This window comes from Pongo pygmaeus, chromosome 2, assembly GCF_028885625.2.
Source record: "Pongo pygmaeus isolate AG05252 chromosome 2, NHGRI_mPonPyg2-v2.0_pri, whole genome shotgun sequence".
Classification (NCBI taxonomy): Eukaryota; Metazoa; Chordata; class Mammalia; order Primates; family Hominidae; genus Pongo; species Pongo pygmaeus.
In genome coordinates this window covers 208,836,423-208,858,589 of record NC_085930.1, presented here as the reverse complement: position 1 = coordinate 208,858,589, position 22,167 = coordinate 208,836,423, and the positions used below count along the sequence as shown (strand labels likewise).

General features: G+C 44.5%; 1 protein-coding gene across 6 annotated transcripts in view; it reads left to right on the top strand.

Moving 5' to 3' along the window:
* IQCG (IQ motif containing G) overlaps positions 1–22,167 on the top strand; it is a 73,891-nt gene that overhangs the window by 33,121 nt on the left and 18,603 nt on the right. For all 6 annotated transcript variants that reach the window (XM_054480594.2, XM_054480593.2, XM_054480599.2 and 3 more), the window contains 3 exons: positions 4,820–4,901; positions 17,008–17,169; positions 18,315–18,389. In XM_054480594.2, coding sequence (XP_054336569.1) covers positions 4,820–4,901; positions 17,008–17,169; positions 18,315–18,389 — 319 coding nt within the window. The remainder of the gene's footprint in view (positions 1–4,819; positions 4,902–17,007; positions 17,170–18,314; positions 18,390–22,167) is intronic.

The window sequence follows — 22,167 nt, the reverse complement described above, 5'->3', positions numbered from 1 at the left end:
CCAGGAGCTGGAGACCAGCCCGGTCAACACGGCGAAACCCCGTCTCCACCAAAAATACAAAAACCATTCAGGCGTGGCGGCGTGCGCCTGCAATCCCAGGCACTCGGCAGGCCGAGGCAGGAGAGTCACCGGAGCCCGAGGCAGGGAGGTTGCAGCGAGCCGGATCATGGCAGTACAGTCCAGCTTCGGTAACAGCGGGAGACCGAAAAAAGAAGGAGAGGGAGACCAAAGAAAGGAGAGGGAGAGGGAGAGGGAGAGGGAGAGGGAGAGGGAGAGGGAGAGGGAGAGGGAGAGGGAGAGGGAGGCAACCCTGGTCTCTACCCAGTAGATGCCAGTTGCAATTGCCCCCTATCCTGTTAGGACAATCAAAAATGTCAACTGGGCTGGGCTCGGTGGCTCATGCCTGTAATCCCAGCACTTTGGGAGGCTGAGGTGGGCAGATCACCTGAGGTCAGGAGTTTGAGACCAGCCTGGCCAACATGGTGAAACCCCATCTCTACTAAAAATACAAAATTAGCCAGGTGTGGTGGCGCATGCCTGTAATCCCAGCTACTGCAGAGGCCGAAGCGGGAGAATTGCTTGAATCTGGGAGGCAGAGTTTGCAGTGAGCCAAGATCCTGCCACTGCACTCCAGCCTGGGCAAAAAGAGTGCAACTCTGTTTCAAACAAAACAAAACAAAACAAAAAAACCCCAAACTGTTAACTGGAACTCCTGGAGTAGATTACCAGTTAGGATACAAATTCAGGCACAACCAAGATGCAAAACAACAGAGCCTTACACTGTCAACAAAAAGAGTCCAACTCTTTTCGGCTGGAGCGCAGTGGCATGATCTTGGCTCACTGCAACCTCTGCCTCCCAGGTTCAAGCGATTCTCCCTTGTTTTGTTTTTGAGACAGAATTTCACTCTTGTTGCCCATGCTAGAGTGCATCCACCCGCCTCGGCCTCCCAAAGTGCTGGGATTACAGGCATGAGCCACCACGCCCAGCCTTCTGTTTTTTTGTTTTGTTTTGTTTTTTAATTTACATCTAAATTTTTTAAAGGCAAATGTTACTCTGTCACCCAGGCTGGAGTGCAGTGGCACGATCGTAGCCCACTGCAGTCTCGAACTCCTGAGCTCACGCTATCCTTCTGCCTCAGCCTCCTGAGTAGCTGGAAGACATTTGCCACTATGCCTAGCTAATTTTTTTTTTTTTTTTTAGGAGACTAAGTCTCACTATGTTGCCCGGGCTGGTCTCCAACTCCTGGTCTCAAGTGATCCTTTCACCTTGGCCTCCCAAAGTGTTGGGCTTATAGGTGTGAGCCACCGCACCTGGCTCTAGTCTCTGTTTTTAATATTAGGGGAATTGTGTTTGGTCATCTTTGGCCGTTTAGTTTCTGTTTTGTTTTGTTTTGTTTTTGAGACAGAGTTTCACTCTTGTTGCCCATGCTAGAGTGCATCCACCCGCCTCGGCCTCCCAGAGTGCTGGGATTACAGGCATGAGCCTGTATTTAAGGCTCGTTTGTATTTAAGAGTGAAGTGCCAAGAAGCTGATGGATGCTCTGCTCTGTGCGTGTGGACGACACTGCGCTGTAGCATGGCTGGGCAGAAGAGAAAAGCACATCTTTTCCCTTGGTGTAGTCAGCATTCTCGAAGAATCTACCAATCTTTGCTGGGAGGGGTGAGGGGCAGTGAAGAAGTAACGGTTATTGTCTGTGGTTACTCTCTGACTACACATGTGTTGAGAGCTAGCCCGGGAAAGGCTGGGGACACTCACCATCCAGTAAGCAGTATGTTTTTCGGTCCCCCTGTTTTTAGCATGGTCCTTCATCTCCACCTCCAGCTGTGTCTGGTGTCCGTCTCCAAGTCCAAATCCTTGGTTCAACCATTCCAGGCAACCTGGCCAAAACTAGCCAAACACCCACGATCTCCCGAGAGGCGGAAAGGCAGCTGCCTGGCCACAGGGCTGGGGAAGGGAATCAGGTCATCCGGCTCCTTTGCCAGACTTTCGATCGCTCCACCTGGATTAGCCCTGTGGCACAGCTGTGCCTTCGAAGATGTGTAGTGCCTTCATGTGCTGAGCTTTTCTGGGGGGCCTGTAGCTTTATTCCGCTTTCTTCTTCTTGGCTTCTCATTCTGTACACATTTAGATCTCATTTTTCTCTTGTCTGCTTTATATCTTCTTTAATTTTGCTGATGTCTGTCAGCTGCATCGTTTCTTCTCCCAATCTCTTTGTGTTTATAGGTTTACACCTTTCATTATTTCTTGTCTGTTATTTTAGTATTGTTTCAAGAGTGAACAGAGGGCTGGGCGCGGTGGCTCACGCCTGTAATCCCCGCACTTTGGGAAGACGAGGTGGGTGGATCATTTGAGGTCAGGAGTTCGAGACCAGCCTGGCCAACATGGTGACACCCCGCCTCTACTAAAAATGCAAAAATTAGCCAGGCATGGTGGTGCGCACCTGTAGTCCCAGCTACTCAGGAAGCTGAGGCAGGAGAATCGCTTGAACCCGAGAGGTGGAGCCGAGATCGCGCCACTGCACTCTAGGCTGGGCGACACAACAAGACTCTGCCTCAAAAAAACAAACAAAAAAAGAGGGAACAGAAATAAATGCATGTGTTCACCTGCTAAATAAAATGAGAAAGAGCACATAGTTATGTCAAGTGAAAAAGTTAGGATAAAAATTATACCCATAATATAACTTAGTTTTGTAAGAAAAAAATTATAGTGTGTATTGACTGGAAGGAAATATAATAAAATTTCAATGATAGTTAACTCCAGATAGTGGGATTATGGGTGATTTTTATTTCTCTTCATACTTTATTTGCATTTAATACTTTAAGTTGTAGGACACATGTACAAAACGTGTAGGTTTGATACATAGGTATACACGTGCCATGGTGGTTTTCTGCACCCATCAGCCCGTCATCAACATTAGGTATTTCTCCTAATGCTCTCCCTCCCCCAGTCCCCCACCCCACAACAGGCCCCAGCGTGTGATGTTCCCCTCTCTGTGTCCATATGTTCTCATTGTTCAATTCCCACCTATGAATGAGAACATGCGGTGTTTGGTTTTCTGTCCTTGTGATAGTTTGCTGAGAATGATGGTTTCCAGCTTCATCCATGTCCCTGCAAAGGACACGAACTCATCCTTTTTTATGGCTGCATAGTATTCCATGGTGTATATGTGTAAAATGGGCACTTTTATAATCTCATGTAAATGATATTTGTTTGTTTCAATAAATCTTTCCTTGGGATATTGAATTAATAGTAGAGGGAAAGTACTCATTCTGTAGCTTTTTAATCTATTTTTTGTGATCTATGAGTGGGAAGTACATAATCTATAGTTTGTTTTGGCAATGACAATCTCAAGATTCTAGTTAACTATGTGCTTTCTAAAAATTCCTGGCCGGGAGCAGTGGCTCACACCTGTAATCCCAGCACTTTGGGAGGCCAAGGCGGGTGGATCACCTGACGTCAGGAATTCGAGACCAGCCTGGCCAACATGGTAAAAACCCATCTCTACTAAAAATACAAAAATTAGCCAGTGTGGTGGCAGGTCCCTGTAATCCCAGCTCCTCAGGAGGCCGAGGCAGAAGAATTGCTTGAACCCGGGAGGCGGAGGTTGCAATGAGTCGAGATTATGCCACTGCACTCCAGCCTGGAGAACAGAGTGAGATTCTGTCTCAAAAAAAGAAAAATAAATACATAAAAATAAAAATTCTTGAGTAAAAATCTTTACGTAGCTGCAGTTTAGTGAGAAGTCTTTTTTTGTTGTTCTGTTTTGTTTATTCTGGTATTGTTTTGCTATTTTTTGTTTGTTTTAAACCTAAATAATGGAATTGCTGGAGAGAAGCAGAAGGCTGTTTCTCAGAGCAGATTGAGAAACAGTCATATAAAGTAGTTAAGTTCACAGGCTCTGGTGTCAGACAGTCCTGAGTTTGAACCCCTTTCTGCCGTTCCCTGCTTCTGTGGCCATGGCAAGTGTGTTAGTGCAGGTCTTCTGAGAAATGGATGCTGAGATGGAATTATTCGTGCAAAGATTTTATCAGGGAAAGATCTGCGTGAGAGAAAATGGGGAGGGAACCTTCAGAACCAGTGCAAGGCCGACCCCCAGTGAAGGAGAGGCTGGAAGACACGGCTGTGTTCGGCAAGGTCATCAGGAGTCCTTGAGCCAAACTCAACCATCAGAGACACCCTGGCTCCCCAGGAAAGGCCCATCCCATGCGATTCCTGCCACACTTAATAATGGGATGGGAGCAGCCTGTGGGCAGTGTGGCCAGTGTGGCCTCAGAACACACAGAGAAGGATTTCAGAGCCTAGAAGCCGGGACCCTTGTCGACTTACGCCCCCCTGTAGTTGGAGATCGGTGAGGCACATTCTCACATCCAGCACATCAACTTACCTTAGCTGTCTACACCGCATCTTCTCATCGGTAAAATAGAAATCAGGCTATTGTGAGGGTAAGAATATGTAATTAAAGTGCCCAAAGTAGAAAAGATTCTTCTTTCTCCCCTTGCTGTCCTTCTCTTCTTGACTTTTTCTCAGCAGCAGCTATTTTTAGATTCAACACTGACGAGCCAGAGACTCTTCCTCCAATCTATTAAAACAAATCTGTCTTTTAAAATGTGTTATTGAAAATGTGACGTGGACCAGCCCTGTTAGCATCGCTTGGGAACTCAATAGAGATGCACACTTCAGGCCCCTCCCAGACCTGCTGAGTCAGATTCTCTGGGGGAAGAGGCCAGGAATCTGGTTTTCTTATGTGCAGGGTGGTCCTTGTGCATGTAAGGTTTGAGAAGCACTGCTCTAAACACAAATCATTGTTATATCTTCTAGGGAGGAAAAAGGAAGAAAACAGATAATATCACTTCAAAAACAGCTAATTAATGTCAAAAAGGAATGGCAATTTGAAGTCCAGGTAAGAATTACCTGCTTAATACCAAAAGTGACTGAGCTAACACAGCTATTAAATACATGGAAGCCATCTTTCTCAAGCAGAGAAGAGTTACGCGTAAAAGATCATTGTTTCCTCTGGCGTTCCTTTACTATTGAAAACAGCCGGGCATGGTGGCTCACGCCTGTAGTGCTAGCACTTTAGGAGGCTAAGGCAGGTGAATCTCCTGAAGTCAGGAATTTGAGACCAGCCTGGCCAACATGGTGAAACCCCATCTCTACTAAAAATACAAAAATTAGCCGGGTGTGGTGGCAGGTGCCCGTAATCTCAGCTACTTGGAAGACTGAGGTAGGAGAATCACTTGAACCCTAGGAGGTTACAGTGAGCCGAGATTGCACCATTGAACTCCAGCCTGGGTGACAGAGCAAGATTCCATCTCAGGAAAAAAAAAAAAAAAAAAAAAAAAAAAAAAAACCAGAAAATATAAAGATAGCAACTAGAGAGCTGGCCTGGGTCGTACAGGTGTGTCTGGAATATAGAGCCCTGCGAGACCCCAACCCCCTGGAGCTCTTAGTTCCCATCTTCGTATCCCACCACATACACCCCCCACCTCCCCACAGATGACCTCGTCCCATCCTCATATCCCACCCCACACACACCCCCACCCTCCCCACAGGGACCTCGTCCCATCCTCATATCCCACCCCATACACACCCCCACCCTCCCCACAGGGACCTCGTCCCATCCTCATATCCCACCCCACATACACCCCCCACCCTCCCCCACAGGGACCTCGTCCCATCCTCATATCCCACCCCACACACACCCCCACCCTCCCCACAGGGGGCCTTGTCTCAGGCAGTCTCTTATATTCTCACATCTCAGATGGAAAAGTATATTCCTAAATAAGACATTCAGCACATTATGAACCTTCTCATACATATTGGTTGGGCTTCATCATGTTATTTGTATTGTATTTTGAGAACAAAGTGGATTTGCGAGCTTTTGTGGTCATTAGGACCTAACCTCATATCTAGTTTACTTTCATAAGAAAATGCATCCCAAGTTTTAAGGAATTGACTTGCAAAACAAAGTTGGGGCTACAACCTAAGCAGTTAGAAACCAGCTGTATTAGGATGACTGACAACTTTTCTAGGAGCAGTTTAGAAAGTTACAGAGGATGGCCGGGCACGGTGGCTCACACCTATAATCCCAGCACTTTGGGAAGCCAAGACGGGCGGATCACGAGGTTAAGAGATCGAGACCATCCTGGCCAACATGCTGAAACCCCGTCTCTACTCAAAATACAAAAATTAGCCAGGTGTGGTGGTACGTGCCTGTAATCCCAGCTATTCAGGAGGCAGGAGAATCACTTGAACCCGGGAGGCGGAGGTTGCCGTGAGCCAAGACAGTGCCACTGCACTCCAGCCTGGTGACAGAGCGAGACTCCGTCTCAAAAAAAGAAAAGAGAAAGTTACAGAGGATGGCCTGTTATCAGCTTTTCACTGACCAGCTGTTTCGACAAGTTTATGCTTCACAGAAGGGAATTTTCGTTATTCCCTATATAGACGTTGGAAAACTATTTTATTTATATATTTTATTTTTATTTTTATATTTTGGTGGAGTGAGATGGAGTCTCACCCTGTCCACTCCATCACCCAGGCTGGAGTGCAGTGGCACGATTTCGGCTCACTGCAACCTCTGCCTCCTGGGCTTAAGCGATTCTCCCGCCACGGCTAGCTAATTTTTAAAATATTTTTAGTAGAGACGGGGTTTCACCATGTTGACCAGGCTGGTCTCAAACTCCTGACCTCGGGTGATCTGCCCACCTCGTCCTCCCAAAATGTTGAGATTACAGGCGTGAGCCACCGTGCCCAGCCTATTTATTTATTTTAGACACAGGATCTCACTCCGTCACTCAGGCTGGAGTGCAATGCCGCAATTATAGTTCATTGCAATCCTGCGCTCAAGCGATTCTCCCACCTCAGCCTCCTGAGTAGCTGGGACCACAGACACGTGCCACCACGCCAGGCTGCGGTTTGATTGTTCGTAGAGGTGGGGTCTTGCTTTGTTGCCCAGGCTGGTCTCCGCCTCCTGAGTAGCTGGGACCACAGGCATGTGCCACCACGCCAGGCTGCGGTTTGATTGTTTGTAGAGGTGGGGTCTTGCTTTGTTGCCCAGGCTGGTCTCCATCTCCTGTCCTCAAGAGTTTCTCCCTCCTCGGCCTCTCAAAGCACTAGGATTACAGGCATGAGCTGCCATGCCCAGCTGAGAGAATATTTTTATTTATTTATTTCACTGTTTTTTGTTTTGTTTTGTTTTTGAGACACGGTCTCACTTTGTCACCTAGGCTGGAGTGCAGTGGACTGATCTCAGCTCACTGCAGCCTCTGCCTCCCAGGCTCAAATGATTCTCCTGCCTCAGCCCCCAGGTAGCTGGAACTACAGCCACCTGCCACCACACCCAGATAATTTCTTAAATTTTTGGTAGAGACAGGGTTTCACTATGTTGTCCAGGCTGATCTCGAACTCCTGAGCTCAAGTGATCTGTCTGCCTTGGCCCCCCCATAATGCTAGGATGAGAGGTGTGAGCCACTGCACTGGGCCTGAGAATATTGTAGTTTATGTGGAAGAATTGTTTTTAAAAGGCCGCTAGGAAGTGGAAGGGTCACTTGAGGCCTGGAGTTTGAGACCAGCTTGGGCAACATAGCAAGACTCTGTCTCTATAAATAAATGAATTATAAAAATAACTGGAAAGTAAAAAAATTATCTGGATGTGGTAGTACACATCTGTAGTGCTAACTGCTTGGGAGGCTAAGGTAGGAAGACTGCGTGAGCCTAGGAGGTTGAGGCTGCAGTGAGCTATGGTCTCCCCACTGCACCGCAGCCTGGGCGACAGAATGAGACCGTCTCAAAAACAAAGTCACTAGACTTTCTTTTAAGATATTATCTTTAAGTCTTCCAAGCAAATTGCCTAACGCCGTCTCTTATTTTGTATTTGCCAATTATAAAGCACCTGAGGTAGCTCTAGGTCTTGATGTCATTATCCCTCTTAATCCTCTGCATTTAGCTTATATTTTTTAAAAACTACTTTTCTTCTCTGGGAAACTTCATGAAAACTAGTTTGTGTTTAAGTTTTCTCTGTAATGAATAGACGTTTTCAGAGGTTTCCTAACTCTTTTCCCTGAAAAACTCTCATAATTTAAAAAGACTAATATAAATATCTTCTATTTTAAAAGTCATGAATCTTTTGACATTATCTTATAGAAGATAAATATCTTTTAAGTATGTTTTAAAATAGAAGATATTTATTTATTTATGTATTTTTATTTTTGAGACAGAGTCTACCTCTGTCGCCCAGGCTGGAGTGCAGCAGCTCGATCTTGGCTCACTGCGACCTCCGACTCTCGAGTTCAAGCGATTCTCCTGCTTCAGCCTCCCAAGTAGCTGGGATTACAGGTGTGGGCCACCACACCCGGCTAATTTACGTGTTTTTAGTAGAGATAGGGTTTCACCATATTGGCCAGGCTGGTCTTGAACTTCTGACCTCAGCTGATCCACCCGCCTCAGCCTCCCAAAGTGCTGAAATTACAGGTGTGAGCCACTGCGCCCGGCCAGAAGATATTTATATTAGTCTCCTTTAAGCCCTCCAAAGCAATGCCAAAAGAAACCTCAGATTTAGCACTTTGCCAGTTAACTCCCATCCTACCGTAAGGACCACACCTGTTGATGGTAGGGTTTTCCTGACAGCAACAACACTTGCTCCTGAGACTTATCCTCTTGAATTATATTCTCAGCCATTACATTCAGCCAAAGTAAAACTAAGGCAGAATATCACTCAGCTATTGTGATCATCAGCAAAAAAATAGGTTAAGAAACCAAGATTCTGCTTCGTAGTGGGTCTTAAAAAAAAACAAAGAAAGAAAGAAACCAAGACTAGAAGATCCAAGGCAAGCCTTGGAACAAAAAAGAACCACCAAGATGAAATCAGGTGAAATCCCCAGAGTTACTGAAAACCAATGGTCATGTCAACCAAGATGAAATCAGGTTACATCCCCAGAGTTACTGAAAACCAATGGTCATGTCAACCAAGATGAAATCAGGTTACATCCCCAGAGTTACTGAAAACCAATGGTCATGTCAACCAAGATGAAATCAGGTTACATCCCCAGAGTTACTGAAAACCAATGGTCAGGTCAACCAAGATGAAATCAGGTTACATCCCCAGAGTTACTGAAAACCAGTAGTCAGGTCAACCAAGATGAAATCAGGTTACATCCCCAGAGTTACTGAAAACCAGTAGTCAGGTCAACTAAGATGAAATCAGGTTACATCCCCAGAGTTACTGAAAATCAGTAGTCAGGTCAACCAAGATGAAATCAGGTTACATCCCCAGAGTTACTGAAAACCAATGGTCATGTCAACCAAGATGAAATCAGGTTACATCCCCAGAGTTACTGAAAACCAGTAGTCAGGTCAACCAAGATGAAATCAGGTTACATCCCCAGAGTTACTGAAAACCGATGGTCAGGTCAACCAAGATGAAATCAGGTTACATCCCCAGAGTTACTGAAAACCAATGGTCATGTCAACCAAGATGAAATCAGGTTACATCCCCAGAGTTACTGAAAACCAATGGTCAGGTCAACCAAGATGAAATCAGGTTACATCCCCAGAGTTACTGAAAACCAGTAGTCAGGTCAACCAAGATGAAATCAGGTTACATCCCCAGAGTTACTGAAAACCAGTAGTCAGGTCAACCAAGATGAAATCAGGTTACATCCCCAGAGTTACTGAAAACCAGTAGTCAGGTCAACTAAGATGAAATCAGGTTACATCCCCAGAGTTACTGAAAATCAGTAGTCAGGTCAACCAAGATGAAATCAGGTTACATCCCCAGAGTTACTGAAAACCAATGGTCATGTCAACCAAGATGAAATCAGGTTACATCCCCAGAGTTACTGAAAACCAGTAGTCAGGTCAACCAAGATGAAATCAGGTTACATCCCCAGAGTTACTGAAAACCGATGGTCAGGTCAACCAAGATGAAATCAGGTTACATCCCCAGAGTTACTGAAAACCAGTAGTCAGGTCAACCAAGATGAAATCAGGTTACATCCCCAGAGTTACTGAAAACCAATGGTCATGTCAACCAAGATGAAATCAGGTTACATCCCCAGAGTTACTGAAAACCAGTAGTCAGGTCAAGGTTGGAAAACAAGAAGATAGGAAGTATATGCACATAAGGGAACTGTGGGTCAGAAAATGATGCCAACAAGAATGGCAGGTTTTTGTATATGAAAGTGTTGGTGGTAGCTTAGATGTGTAGGATTAATTGCCTTAGGTACTCGGCAAAAAGAAAGAGTCACAAAGGAAAAAAAGTTTCAGACTTCTGAACATCAACATCCAAAGCAAGATAACAATGGATCAGCATTTTCATGAAACTACTGGGAAAAAAAGAACCAAGATTCATATATAAAAATCTATCTTTTATATATCAGCAACAGACTTAGAATAGAAAACTGAAAATATATATATATTATTTACAATAGTATCAAAACTATCAATGCCTAGCATTGAATCTAACAGCAGCAACAAGAACAATAGTAAAACACGTGCCACCAGGCCCAGGTAATGTTTGTGTTTTTAGTAGAGACGGGGTTTTGCCATGTTGCCCAGGCTGGTTGCAAACTCCTGGCCTCAGGTGATCCACCTGCCTCAGTCTCCCAAACTGCTGGGATTACAGGCGTGAGCCATCACGACTGGCCTTTTTTTTTTTTTTTTAAATTGAGATGGGGGTGGGGTGTATCTCTTTGTTGCCCAGGCTGGTCTTGAACTCCTGGCCTCAAGCTTCCCAAGTAACTAGTCCTCCTACCTCAGCTTCCCAAGTAACTAGGATTATTGGAGCTCAGAGTTTATTCTGAATCTACGGACTCGTATAGTATCAGCTGGTATTCTAAGTCATAGACAGACAAATATAAATGTTTTATTTTATTATTTTATTTTATATTTTATTTTATTTTATTTTATTTTATTTTATATTTTATTTTATTTTATTTTATTTTTATTTTATTTTATATTTTATTTTATTTTATTTTATTTTATTTTTGAGATGTGATCTCACTCTGTCTTCCAGGCTGGAGTGCAGTGCCATGATCTCAGCTCACTACAACCTCTGCCTCCTGGGTTCAAGTGATTCTCCTCCCTCACCCTCCCAAGTAGCTGGGATTACAGGTGCACGCCACCATACCTGGCTAATTTTTGTATTTTTTTTTTTTTTTAGTAGAGATGGGGTTTCACCATGTTAGCCAAGCTTGTCTCGAACTCCTGACCTCAAGTGATCCACCCACCTCAGCCTCCCAAAGTGCTGGGATTACAGGCGTCAGCCACCGTGCCTGGCCGTAAATGTTAATTTAATAGAGAACTATTTTTTTCCTGTGGCTTTTGTCTCTTTAATAGACAACATCCCCATTTTCCTTTTGCTACCCAACCAGAGGAGCAACCTGAGGTCTAAGGCAAGTGCCAACTTCCCAGATAGTAGCTTCCAAACTTCCAGGAACCAGTACTCCGTTCTGTACTTTGTGTACAGTTATGAAAGCAGACACTACATTAAAGCCTTGGCTCATGTTATTATGGCAGCCATCAGAGCCTTATTAACTCGAGTTGGTAGACTGCCTCTTTTTATTAGTAAATCACGCTTCTCTGAATTCAAATAACAATCCAGAGGTCCAGATCTGAAGGCAGTTTTGGGATTTGGAAGTAATGTTTGGTCTGCCATGAAAACCCAGAACTGTGATGCATCAGTCCATGGACCTGACCATGAGGAAGGTTCCCGACACCATGGACAACTCGGATTCGAGGTTGTAGTGAAGGCAAATCTTTTCTTAGTGAAACTCTGAAGAGGAGCCTGTACCCCCCTGCTTCTAGGCTGGCTGTTCTCGCACACTGGGGAGAAGAGGACACGGAATGGCACTTCCACCCGCTTGTTAGTATGCCTCGATCTTGGTTTTGCCATCATAGCCTGTCAGGATTTTATATCTTCCTCTGTGTTTCCACACTGTCACTGTGGACAGCCATAAAAATGTTTGTGCAAAATACCAATCCAGGAAGGAACTCAGAGTACTCAGAGGCCCATGGCAATGGCATTAAAACCAGAGGCCTTTGGCTTGGCACAGCCAATGTTGTACGTCCTTATAAACACTTACACTGGCCGGGCGTGGTGGCTCATGTCTATAATCCCAGCACTTTGGGAGGCCGAGGCGGGTGGATCACCTGAGGTCAGGAGTTCAAGACCAGCCTGACCAACATGGAGAAACCCCGTCTCTACTAAAAATACAAAATTAGCCCAGTGTGGTGGTGGGTGCCTGTAATCCCAGCTACTCGGGAGGCTGAGGCAGGAGAATCACTTGAACCTGGGAGGCCGAAGTTGCAATGAGCCAAGATCGCACCATTGCACTCCAGCCTGGACGACAAGAGCAAAACTCGGTCTAAAACAACAACAACAACAAAAAACACTTACATGATGCAGTACCTTCTGTTTACCATGGGCAGAAGCTAGACTTTTAACTCTGCATTTCTGATCTTTGTACTGTTACTCTGAAGTCTTAATATTCCATTTGAGAAAGAAAAATTACCAGAACATGCTCTTGAGTTTTCAAAAGTATATTTTTGTATGTACGGACACTATTCAATAAATACCTGTCTAACACTATTTAGATTCTGTGAGAAACAAAACTATAGTTATCAATGTGGGCTGAGGTTTTCTGCAAAAGGCTTTATTTACTTGAGTGATATATAAGGTGGACCTTGAAGGAAATCTAAGGGATTATATAGGTAAAAGGATTCCAGTTGATGAAGAAGTAAAACCATCACATTTTCGCTTTAACTCTAGTCTTCCTGAAGATTCAAACCTATACCGGGCACAGTGGCTCATGCCTGTAATCCCAGCACACTGGGAGGCCGAGGCAGGTGGATTGTTTGAGACCAGGAGTTTGAGACCAAACTCCTGGGCAACATGGCAAAACCCCATCTCTACCAAAAAAACAATACAAAAAATTAGCTGGGTGTGGTGGCATGGTAACATGTAACTGTGGGCCCAGCTACTCGGGAGGTTGAGGTGGGAGGCGGAGGTTGCAGTGAGCCAAGATCGCGCCATTGCACCCCAGCCTGGGCAACAGACCCTGTCTCAAAAAAAAAAAAGATTCATTGACTGCCATACAATTTGGAAATAGAAGGGAGGGAAGAGGAAGAAGGAGGCGAAATGAGCCGGGCGCGGTGGCTCACGCCTGTAATCCCAGCACTTTGGGAGGCTGAGGCGGGCAGATCACCTGAGGTCAGGAGTTGGAGACCAGCCTGGCCAACATGGTGAAACCCCATCTCTACTAAAAAAAAATAAAAAAATTAGCCAGGCGTGGTGGCACATTCCTGTAATCCCAGCTATTTGGGAGGCTGAGGCAGGAGAATCACTTGAACCCAGGAGGCAGAGGTTGCAGTGAGCCAAGATCGCACCACTGCACTCCAGCCTGGGCAACACAGCGAGACTCTGTCTCAAAAAAAAAAAGAAAAGAAAAAAAGAGGAGAAACGGGGAAGACAGGGGAGAAGGGAAGTGCGTATAGAAAGAATGGAAGAAAAACAGTGAGCCAAAAGCAGACATCTCTTAAAATTCATTTCATCAACATTTATTGAGCATATAAGTTGTGCCAGGCACTCCAGCCTGGGCAGGATTTTACAGATGAGAAAATGGGCTTAGTGAGGTTCAGTAATTTGCCTGCAATCCTACAACTTGTAAGAGAATATGAAATACGAAGACATATTTTCAAAGGGCCTATAGCATATTCTGTGCCAGAGATGCTCAGTCTCTTCGGAATGATTCTGATCTAGTTGGAATAACTGTCATACAATTAGAATGATTCTGTAGAGTTATATCAAGAAGCTAGTAGACAAAATAACTTGAAGAATTCCATTCTGATTCATCTTAGGGACCTTTTTGAGACAGGGTCTCGCTCTGTTGCCCAGGCTAAAGTGCAATGGCGTGAGCATAGTTCACTGCAGCCTTGGCCTCTGGGGCTCAAGGGAGTCTACCACTTCAGTCTCCCTAGTAGCTGGGACTACAGGCGCATGCCACCAGGCCCAGCTAATTTTTAAATTTTTTTGTAGAGACAGGTTTTCACTGTGCTGCCCAGGCTGGTCTTGAGCTCCTGGGTTCAAGCGATCCTCCTGCCTTGGTTTCCCAAAGCAATGGAATTCTAGGCATGAGCACCCCACCGGGTTGGGGCCTAAGGATACTTTAAGTTAAACTTGTCCAACCTGCAGCCCGCAGGCCACATGGGGCCCAGGATGGCTTTGACTGGGGCCCAACACAAATTCGTAAACTTTCTTAAAACATCATGAGAGTTTTTTGTTTTTTTAGCTCATCACTGGTGTATTTTGTGTGTGTCCCAACACAGTTCTTCTTCTTCCAGTGCAGCCCAGGGAAGCCAAAAGATTGGACGCTGCTGCCTATGCTTGCTTTCCTTAACAGAGGATTTGTCCAATTACCACTTTGTTTTTTCTTCCAATAGTTACTTAGAATTAATTCCCTAGGTACTTGGGAGGCTGAAGAGAGGGGATTCCTTGAGTCTAGGAGTTTAAGACTACAGTGAGCTCTGCTGGTGACACTGCACTACAGCCTGGGGACGCAGTGGACCCTATCTCAAGAGAGAAAAGAGGCTGGCTGCAGCAGTGGCTCCTGCCTGTAATCCTAGCACGTTGGGAGGCTGAGGTGGGAGGATCATTTGAGCCCAGGGTTTCGAGGCCAGCCTGGGCAACATAGTGAGACTCTGTTTCTACAATAATAATAATAATAAGCTGAGTGTGATGTCATTCACCTGTAGTCCCAACTACTCTGTAGGCTGAGGCAGGAGGATTTCTTGAGCCTGGGAGGTCAAAGTTACAGTGAGCCGTGATCATGCCACTGCACTTCAGCCTGAGTGGCAGAACAAGACCATCTCAAAAAAAACAAAAAACAAAAAAGGGGCACAGTGGCTTGTGTCTGTGATCCCAGCACTTTGGGAGGCCAAGGCAGGTGGATCATCTGAGGTCGGGAGATCAAGACCATCCTGACCAATGTAGAGAAACCCCATCTCTACTAAAAATACAAAATTAGCTGGGTGAGGTGGTGCATGCCTGTAATCTCAGCTACTCAGGAGGCTGAGGCAGGAGACTCTCTTGAACCCGGAAGGTGGAGCTTGCAGTGAGCCAAGATCACGCCACTGCACTCCAGCCTGGGCAACAAGAGTGAGCCTCCGTCTCAAAAAAAATTTAAAAAGAGAAGAAAGGCGGTTGGTATCTGGAGGAGCGGGTCTCGGGTTGAAGCACTTTTGATGCTAGTCGTGTGCTTGTTTGCTGTGCTGTCAGGTCATTTCCCTGTGGACTTAGTCACACACTGATTCTTCCCAAACAGTTCTTTTCAAACAAATGTTACTTCCCTGACTAAAAGCTTTCCAAGGATTCCCATGACAGTTGGAATAAAATCTAAATTTCTCAGTCGGGCCTCCAGGGTCCTGTGTGGTGCCCTTACCAACCTCCAACCTCATCCTGTCCTCCCCTCAACCCTCACTAGGCTAGAGCCTCCGGAGTTTTCTTTCAGTTCCTGGAATGTATCCAGGTCTTGATTGCTTCAGGATTTGGGCATATACTTTTTCTTATTTTTTTTAGAGTTCCCTTAACCCTATTTTTCTTTTCTTTTTCTTTTTTTTTTTTTTGAGACAGAGTCTCGCTCTATTGCCCAGGCTGGACTGCAGTGGCACGATCTCAGCTCACTTCAACCTCCACCTCCTGGGTTCAAGTGATTCTTCTGCCTCAGCCTCCTGAGTAGCTGGGATTACAGGTGCCTGCCACCATGCCCAGCTATTTTTCGTATTTTTAGTAGAGACGGGGTTTCACCATGTTGGCCAGGCTGGTCTCAAACTGCTGACCTCAGGTGGTCCCCATGCCTCGGCCTCCCAAAGTGCTGGGATTACAGGCGTGAGCCCCCGTGCCCGGCCAAGCCTATTTTTCATGTGGTGGGCTTACCTATCCTTCAGGTATTGAATGAGCCATTGCTTTCCCGAGAGAGTCCCTCTCAGACCTTCCAGTCTAATGTACATCGAATGAGCCATCGCTTTCCCGAGAGAGTCCCTCTCAGACCTTCCAGAGTCCAATGTACATCAAATGAACCATGGCTTTCTCGAAAGAGTCCCTCTCAGACCTTCCAGAGTCTAATGTAGGTTGAATGAACCATCGCTTTCCCGAGAGAGTCCCTCTCAGACCTTCCAGAGTCTAATGTACATCGAATGAACCATCGCTTTCCCAAGAGAGTCTCTCTCAGACCTTCCAGAGTCTAATGTACACCTTCCTTGTTATTTCCTCCCACAGCCTGTCGAGCTTTCCTTTTCTGTCATTTTGCACAGTTTTTGAAAGTTTACACATGTGTTTGTCTCTTTTTAACCACCTCTCTTCTATTAGACTGTAAGCTCTATGAGGGCAGGGAATATGTCTGTTTAGATCTCCACAATTTTCCTAGAGCCTAGCTCAGTGCCTGGTGCTGAATAAATATTTTTCGTAATGACAATATATTGAGTCCTCACCATTGCCAAGCACTTGGTGACCTGCAAAAAGAAAGCCTTTTCACACGTTCTCAATGAAACCTAATAATCACTCTCTGAGAGACTTCAGGCAGGTTGGGTGTTTGTATGTTTGTGTGTTTGTTTGTTTGTTTGTTTGTTTTATAGAAAGTAAAAATTTGGAGATTTGACTTGGCCAAGTTCACACAGCTGGAGGCCTGGGTGGGAAGTCAGTTCTTTTGATCATTTTGACCAGTGTTCTTCCTACCAAAATGAGAAACATGTGTGGGAAATAGGGAGTACAGCAATAATGTGCCTGGGAACTAATCTCACAGCCCTGATTCGCCCTGATTCTTAGAAATGCTGTGTTACTCACTTTCATCTATACTCTTCATGATTGTTGGCTAAATTTCCCATTGTGTGACAGCGGAAAAATAGTTTCAGTTCCTTATTGATTTATACGCATAAAAGGGAACCGTAAGCCGCTGACTGAACTGAATGGAGGTAGAGTGTATTTTCAATTTAGAAACCTGGTCTTTCCACTGCAGAGTCAGAATGAGTATATTGCTAACCTCAAGGACCAACTGCAAGAGATGAAGGCAAAATCCAACTTGGAGAATCGCTACATGAAAACCAATACCGAGCTGCAGATTGCCCAGACCCAGAAAAAGTGTAACAGAACAGAGGAACTCTTGCTGGAAGAGATTGAGGTAATCCCTGGGACATTAGCCAAGAACCCAGGAGATGGCAATTGAGCTGTCACTCCTGATCCCGTCTCAGCTAACAAAGGAGGGAGACAAAGATTTCCCTCCATCTCTATCGGCAACAGCCCCTCCACTTGAGGTTGAAAATAAAAGCCTAAATGAGGATATGTGTGTTGGCAAGCAGAGATTCCAATGGGCTGTAGCCTCCATCTCCCGCCTCATAATGACTTTGAAAATTGGCTGCACTTTCTCTCCTTGGTCACTTCTTCTTATTTTAGCAAACCAATCACCATTTTTCTGACTAATTATAGGGAGAGGGCAAAACAAGATGCTTAGTTATGGCAGGATTTTGCTGCTGTTTATTTCATCTAACCAGTACCTTTCACTCCCCCAGTGAGAAATACAGCATCTAGAGAGCTGAACTTCGTTCAAACCTGAATTTATAGAGATGAGAAGTCACGGTGAAAAATATCAGGAGGAAGAAAGAAGTGGTAGATCTTCTTTGAGGGGAACGCTAAATTACACACACGCACACACACACACGCACACACACACGTACGCAAAGCCAGGCACTAGTCCCAGCTAATGGGAGGTGAGGCAGTGAGGCAGGAGGATCCTTGAGTTTGAAGCCAGCCTGGGCAACTTCAAACTTCAACTAGGGAGACTCCCTTCTCACAAAAAAAAAAAAAAAAAAAAAAAAAAAGAAAACAAGAAAGAGCAGGAGGCAGATGGGAAGAGGGAAGAAGGAACAAACGTCCTTAGACTGTGGAATTTGTGTGTGGGAGGACTCCTTGCTCTGAGACTGACGTGGCTTAAGGCCACGACAACACTCTTCCTGGCACTCCGGAATTTCCCGTTTTTAGGCCCCACAGCCTTGTGCCCTTGGAGCACCGTTTCTCTCCTTCGGTGGGCACCTCTATTCAGCTCACAGGATTGTGCTCCTTTCCTTAGGGACACACACAGTCCAGACAGTGCCGCGCCACGTGGCTCTGCAGTGTTCGTGAACAGGAATTGCACAGAACTGAATGCCCGGGATCCCAGCTGATAAAGGGAACCTGAGCTACCAACCAAGCTGCTCCTCTAATCTTGAGAACTTCTGATTCCCAGCCCTGCAGGGAAGACATACTGGTATCTGATTATTGTTCTTACAGAAACTAAGGATGAAAACCGAAGAAGAGGCCCGGATTCATACGGAGATTGAAATGTTCCTTAGAAAGGAGCAGCAGGTGGGTCCCCACAGCTTTTCTATGCTTTGACTTTTTTTTTGTACTCTGCTTATACTGAGGAAACAAAAAGAATATTTTGAAGAAAAACCAACCATCATTCTTTCAGCCTAATGAACTTTAGCTCATGTTTTCTTTCAGGGTTATGCATCTGAATAGATATCTTATATAGCTGTAATTTGAGAGAGTACAGGTAAAATTTTGTTTTCTGCTTTTATCATTGAGCTTATATAAGAAATTTTTTGATTCCTATATTGCTGTATACTCATAATTTTCAAATTATGACTTAATTTATGAGTTAACATTTATTAAGGCAAATTATGACTTAAAAATGTATGGGCTGAGCACAGTGGCTCGCGCCTGTAATCCCAGCACTTTGGGAGGCCGGGGAGGGTGGATCACCTGAGGTCAGGAGTTCGGGACCAGCCTGGCCAACATGGTGAAACCGTGTTTCTATTAAAAAAAATACAAAAATTAGCCGGGCGTGGTGGTGGGCCTGTAATCCCAGCTACTCAGGAGGCTGAGGTGGGAGAATCGCTTTAACCTGGGAGGCAGAGGCTGCAGTGAGCTGAGATCGCGCCACCGTACTCCAGCCTAGGCAACAGAGCAAGACCCCGTCTCAAAAACAAAAACAAAAAAAGACATAATTTTTAAAATTAATTATTTTTAAATTATGACTATGTTTAAAAATTTTTCCCAATAGTATAGTGGCCAATAAATAAAAAAGAAAAATAAATAAAGGCCGGGTGCAGTGGCTCACGCCTGTAATCCCAGCACTTTGGGAGGCCGAGGCCAGCGGATCACCTGAGGCCAGGAGTTCGAGACCAGCCTGGCCAACATGGAGAAAGCCTGTCTCTACTAAAAATACAAAAATTAGCCAGGCATGGTAGTGGGTACCTGTAATCCCAGCTACTTGAGAGGCTGAGGCAGTAGAATCGCTTGAACCCGGGAGGGAGAGGTTGCAGTGAGCCGAGATCACGCCACTCACTCTAGCCTGGGCAACAGAGCAAGACTCTGTCTCAAAAAAAAAAAAAAATTATTTTTTTTTAACACTATATAAATAACATTTATCTTTTACACTATATAAATAACATTCCCAGTTGAGTGAAGATTTTTAAAATTACTCATTGCTTTTCATTTTTTATGTTATTACAGTTTCTTTATAAAATAATTGAAAATTGTGTTTAATGTTCCATTGAATGGTTGTGCCACAGTTTATTTGTTACACTTTTTTTTTTTTATATTTAGGTTGTTTCCAAAGTTTGTTATTATAAATAATGCACTCATTAAAGCTTTGCCCAAAGAACTGTTTTTCTTCATGGCAACTATTTACTAAAAGTCAATCTCAGTCATGAGATTATTGTTTCAGAGACTGGTATTTTGTGACTTTTAATAAACATTGCTAATACTCTCAAATCTGTGCTGCCATTAGCAGTGTTGCAGGCAGTAATTTCAAGGTCTCTTCAATATTAGTAGCCATTTTCAATATTTTTCAAAGTCTGCTAATTTAATGAGTTGTTTTATGTTTTATTTTTGCTTATTAACAGAGATGAACATAACATTTTTCCACATGTTTACTCAATTTATTTCTTCTTGTGCGAAATATATATGACGCGGTGGTTTTAAGAGCATTTTCAATACTAATAACCAAGCTGGGTCTATAATATATCTAAGGTTAGAATTATGTCTAAGTCTACCTGGAGTCTTTCTTTCTTTTTGTTTTTTTTTTTTTTTGAGATGCAGTCTTGCTTTACTGCCCAGGCTGGAGTGCAGTGGCGTGATCTTGGCTCACTGCAACCTCTGCCTCCTGGGTTCACGCGATTCGCCTGCCTCAGCCTCCCGAGTAGCTGGGATTACAGGTGCACGCCCGGCTAATTTTTGTATTTTTAGTAGAGACGGGGTTTCACCATGTTGACCAGGCTGGTCTAGAACTCCTGACCTCAGGTAATCCACCTGCCTCGGCCTCCCAAAGTGCTGGGATTACAGGCGTGAGCCACCGTGCCCAGCCCCAGCTGGAGTCTTTCAAAATATCCCTGTTGGATGAATAAAGAGAAAATTTTCCAGCTTAGTTATAATACAGCTTGCCTTTGGAAAAAGCTAATGAGTTTTCAGTCAACGATTCCAAATATGTGGTTAAAGAGGAGAATTTGTAGATGCTCTCTTGCAGGTCTTTACTGAAAAAAATATCTGGTAGGCTATTAGAATTAGGGTTCTGTAGCCCTGCACTTTAAGAATTATGTATCATGTTACCTGTTTCAAGTGTGAGATACCTGGCAGGTGTTGGATATTTATCAGTGAATTGGTGGATAAATGGATCACGAAGGGATGACGCCGGAGTTTCCCAGATCTTCAGCCCAATAACACAAGCAATACATAAGTATATATTTTTTTATTTTTTATTTTTTAGGGACAGGGTCTCTCTCTGTTTCCCAGGCTTCAGTGCAGTGGTGCCATCATAGCTCACTGCAGCCTCAAACTCCTGGGCCCAAGTGATCCTCCCACCTCAGCCTCCTGAGTAGCTGGGACTACAGGTGTGCACCACCATGTCCAGCTAAAATTTCAGACAGAAATACGTAGATTAAAGAAAGTGAAAGCCCTCTTAAATTACTCCCCTTTCTGAAGGGAAGTTTCTTCCACATGTGTTTCTTTTCATATACATACTTATACCTCAAAACATACCTATTTTCAGTGGTGTTTTTTTGTTTTGTTTTGTTTTTGAGAGGAGTCTTGCTCTGCCGCCCAGGCTGGAGTTCAATGGCGCGATCTCGGCTCACTGCAAGCTCCTCCTCCCAGGTTCAATTGATTCTCCTGCCTCAGCCTCCCGAGTAGCTGGGATTACATGCACCTGCCACCACACCTGGCTAATTTTTGTGTTTTTGGTAGAGATGGGGTTTCACCATGTTGGTCAGGCTGGTCTTGAACTCCTGTCCTCAAGTGATCTGCCGGCCTCAGCCTCCCAAAGTGCTGAGATTACAGGCGTGAGCCACCGCGCCCAGCCTAGTGTTTGTTTTTTATGTAAATTGGATCATACTATATATAGTGTTCCAGAGCCTGTTGTTTTCTTTTTACATTTACTTTGTTTTTAATGTTTTCTGTAGCAATACAGCTGATAGAATACATCTCATAGTCAGAATATACTGAAATTTAGTGAACCATTCTGTCAGTAGATTTAGGTTGTTTCCAGGTTTTTCTGTGATAACATTGCGAAACCTTCTTGGTTCTGTCTCTAAGTGTATGGTATATGGAAAGGCTATTTATTTTGTGTATTGCTGTGGATTCCTTAAACCCTCTAATGGTTTTTCAGTTGATTCATTTGGATTTCCTAGGTGGAAAATCGTGTTGCATGCAAATAATAACCATTTTATATTTTCCTTTTCATTATTTATATGTCTGTTTTCATCTCATGGCTTATCGTATAGCTGGAAAGTCCAGTGTAGTTGATGATTGTAGGAGTGATAATGGGGCATCCTTTTTCCATTATTGGTTGTTAATACAACACCACTGTTCTGGTGTTTTAGTCAGGATTGCACATGAATTTGTCATAGTCACGCCAAGTTTCTGATATGCAAGTTAGAGCAGTTGCAGGGAAAGAACAGGACCCTGAAACTTGGAATGGGAACACCTGCTTGGATTCGGATGAAACTGACAAATCACTTTAAAGCTCCCTTGGCAGTGGAAGTAGCCTGCCCTCCTGTGCCTGAGGACACTGCACTTCCTTTGCTTGAAAATCCTGTGATAACTTCATCTGGCAGGATGCCTTGGAAAGGGATGCTCTTTCTTC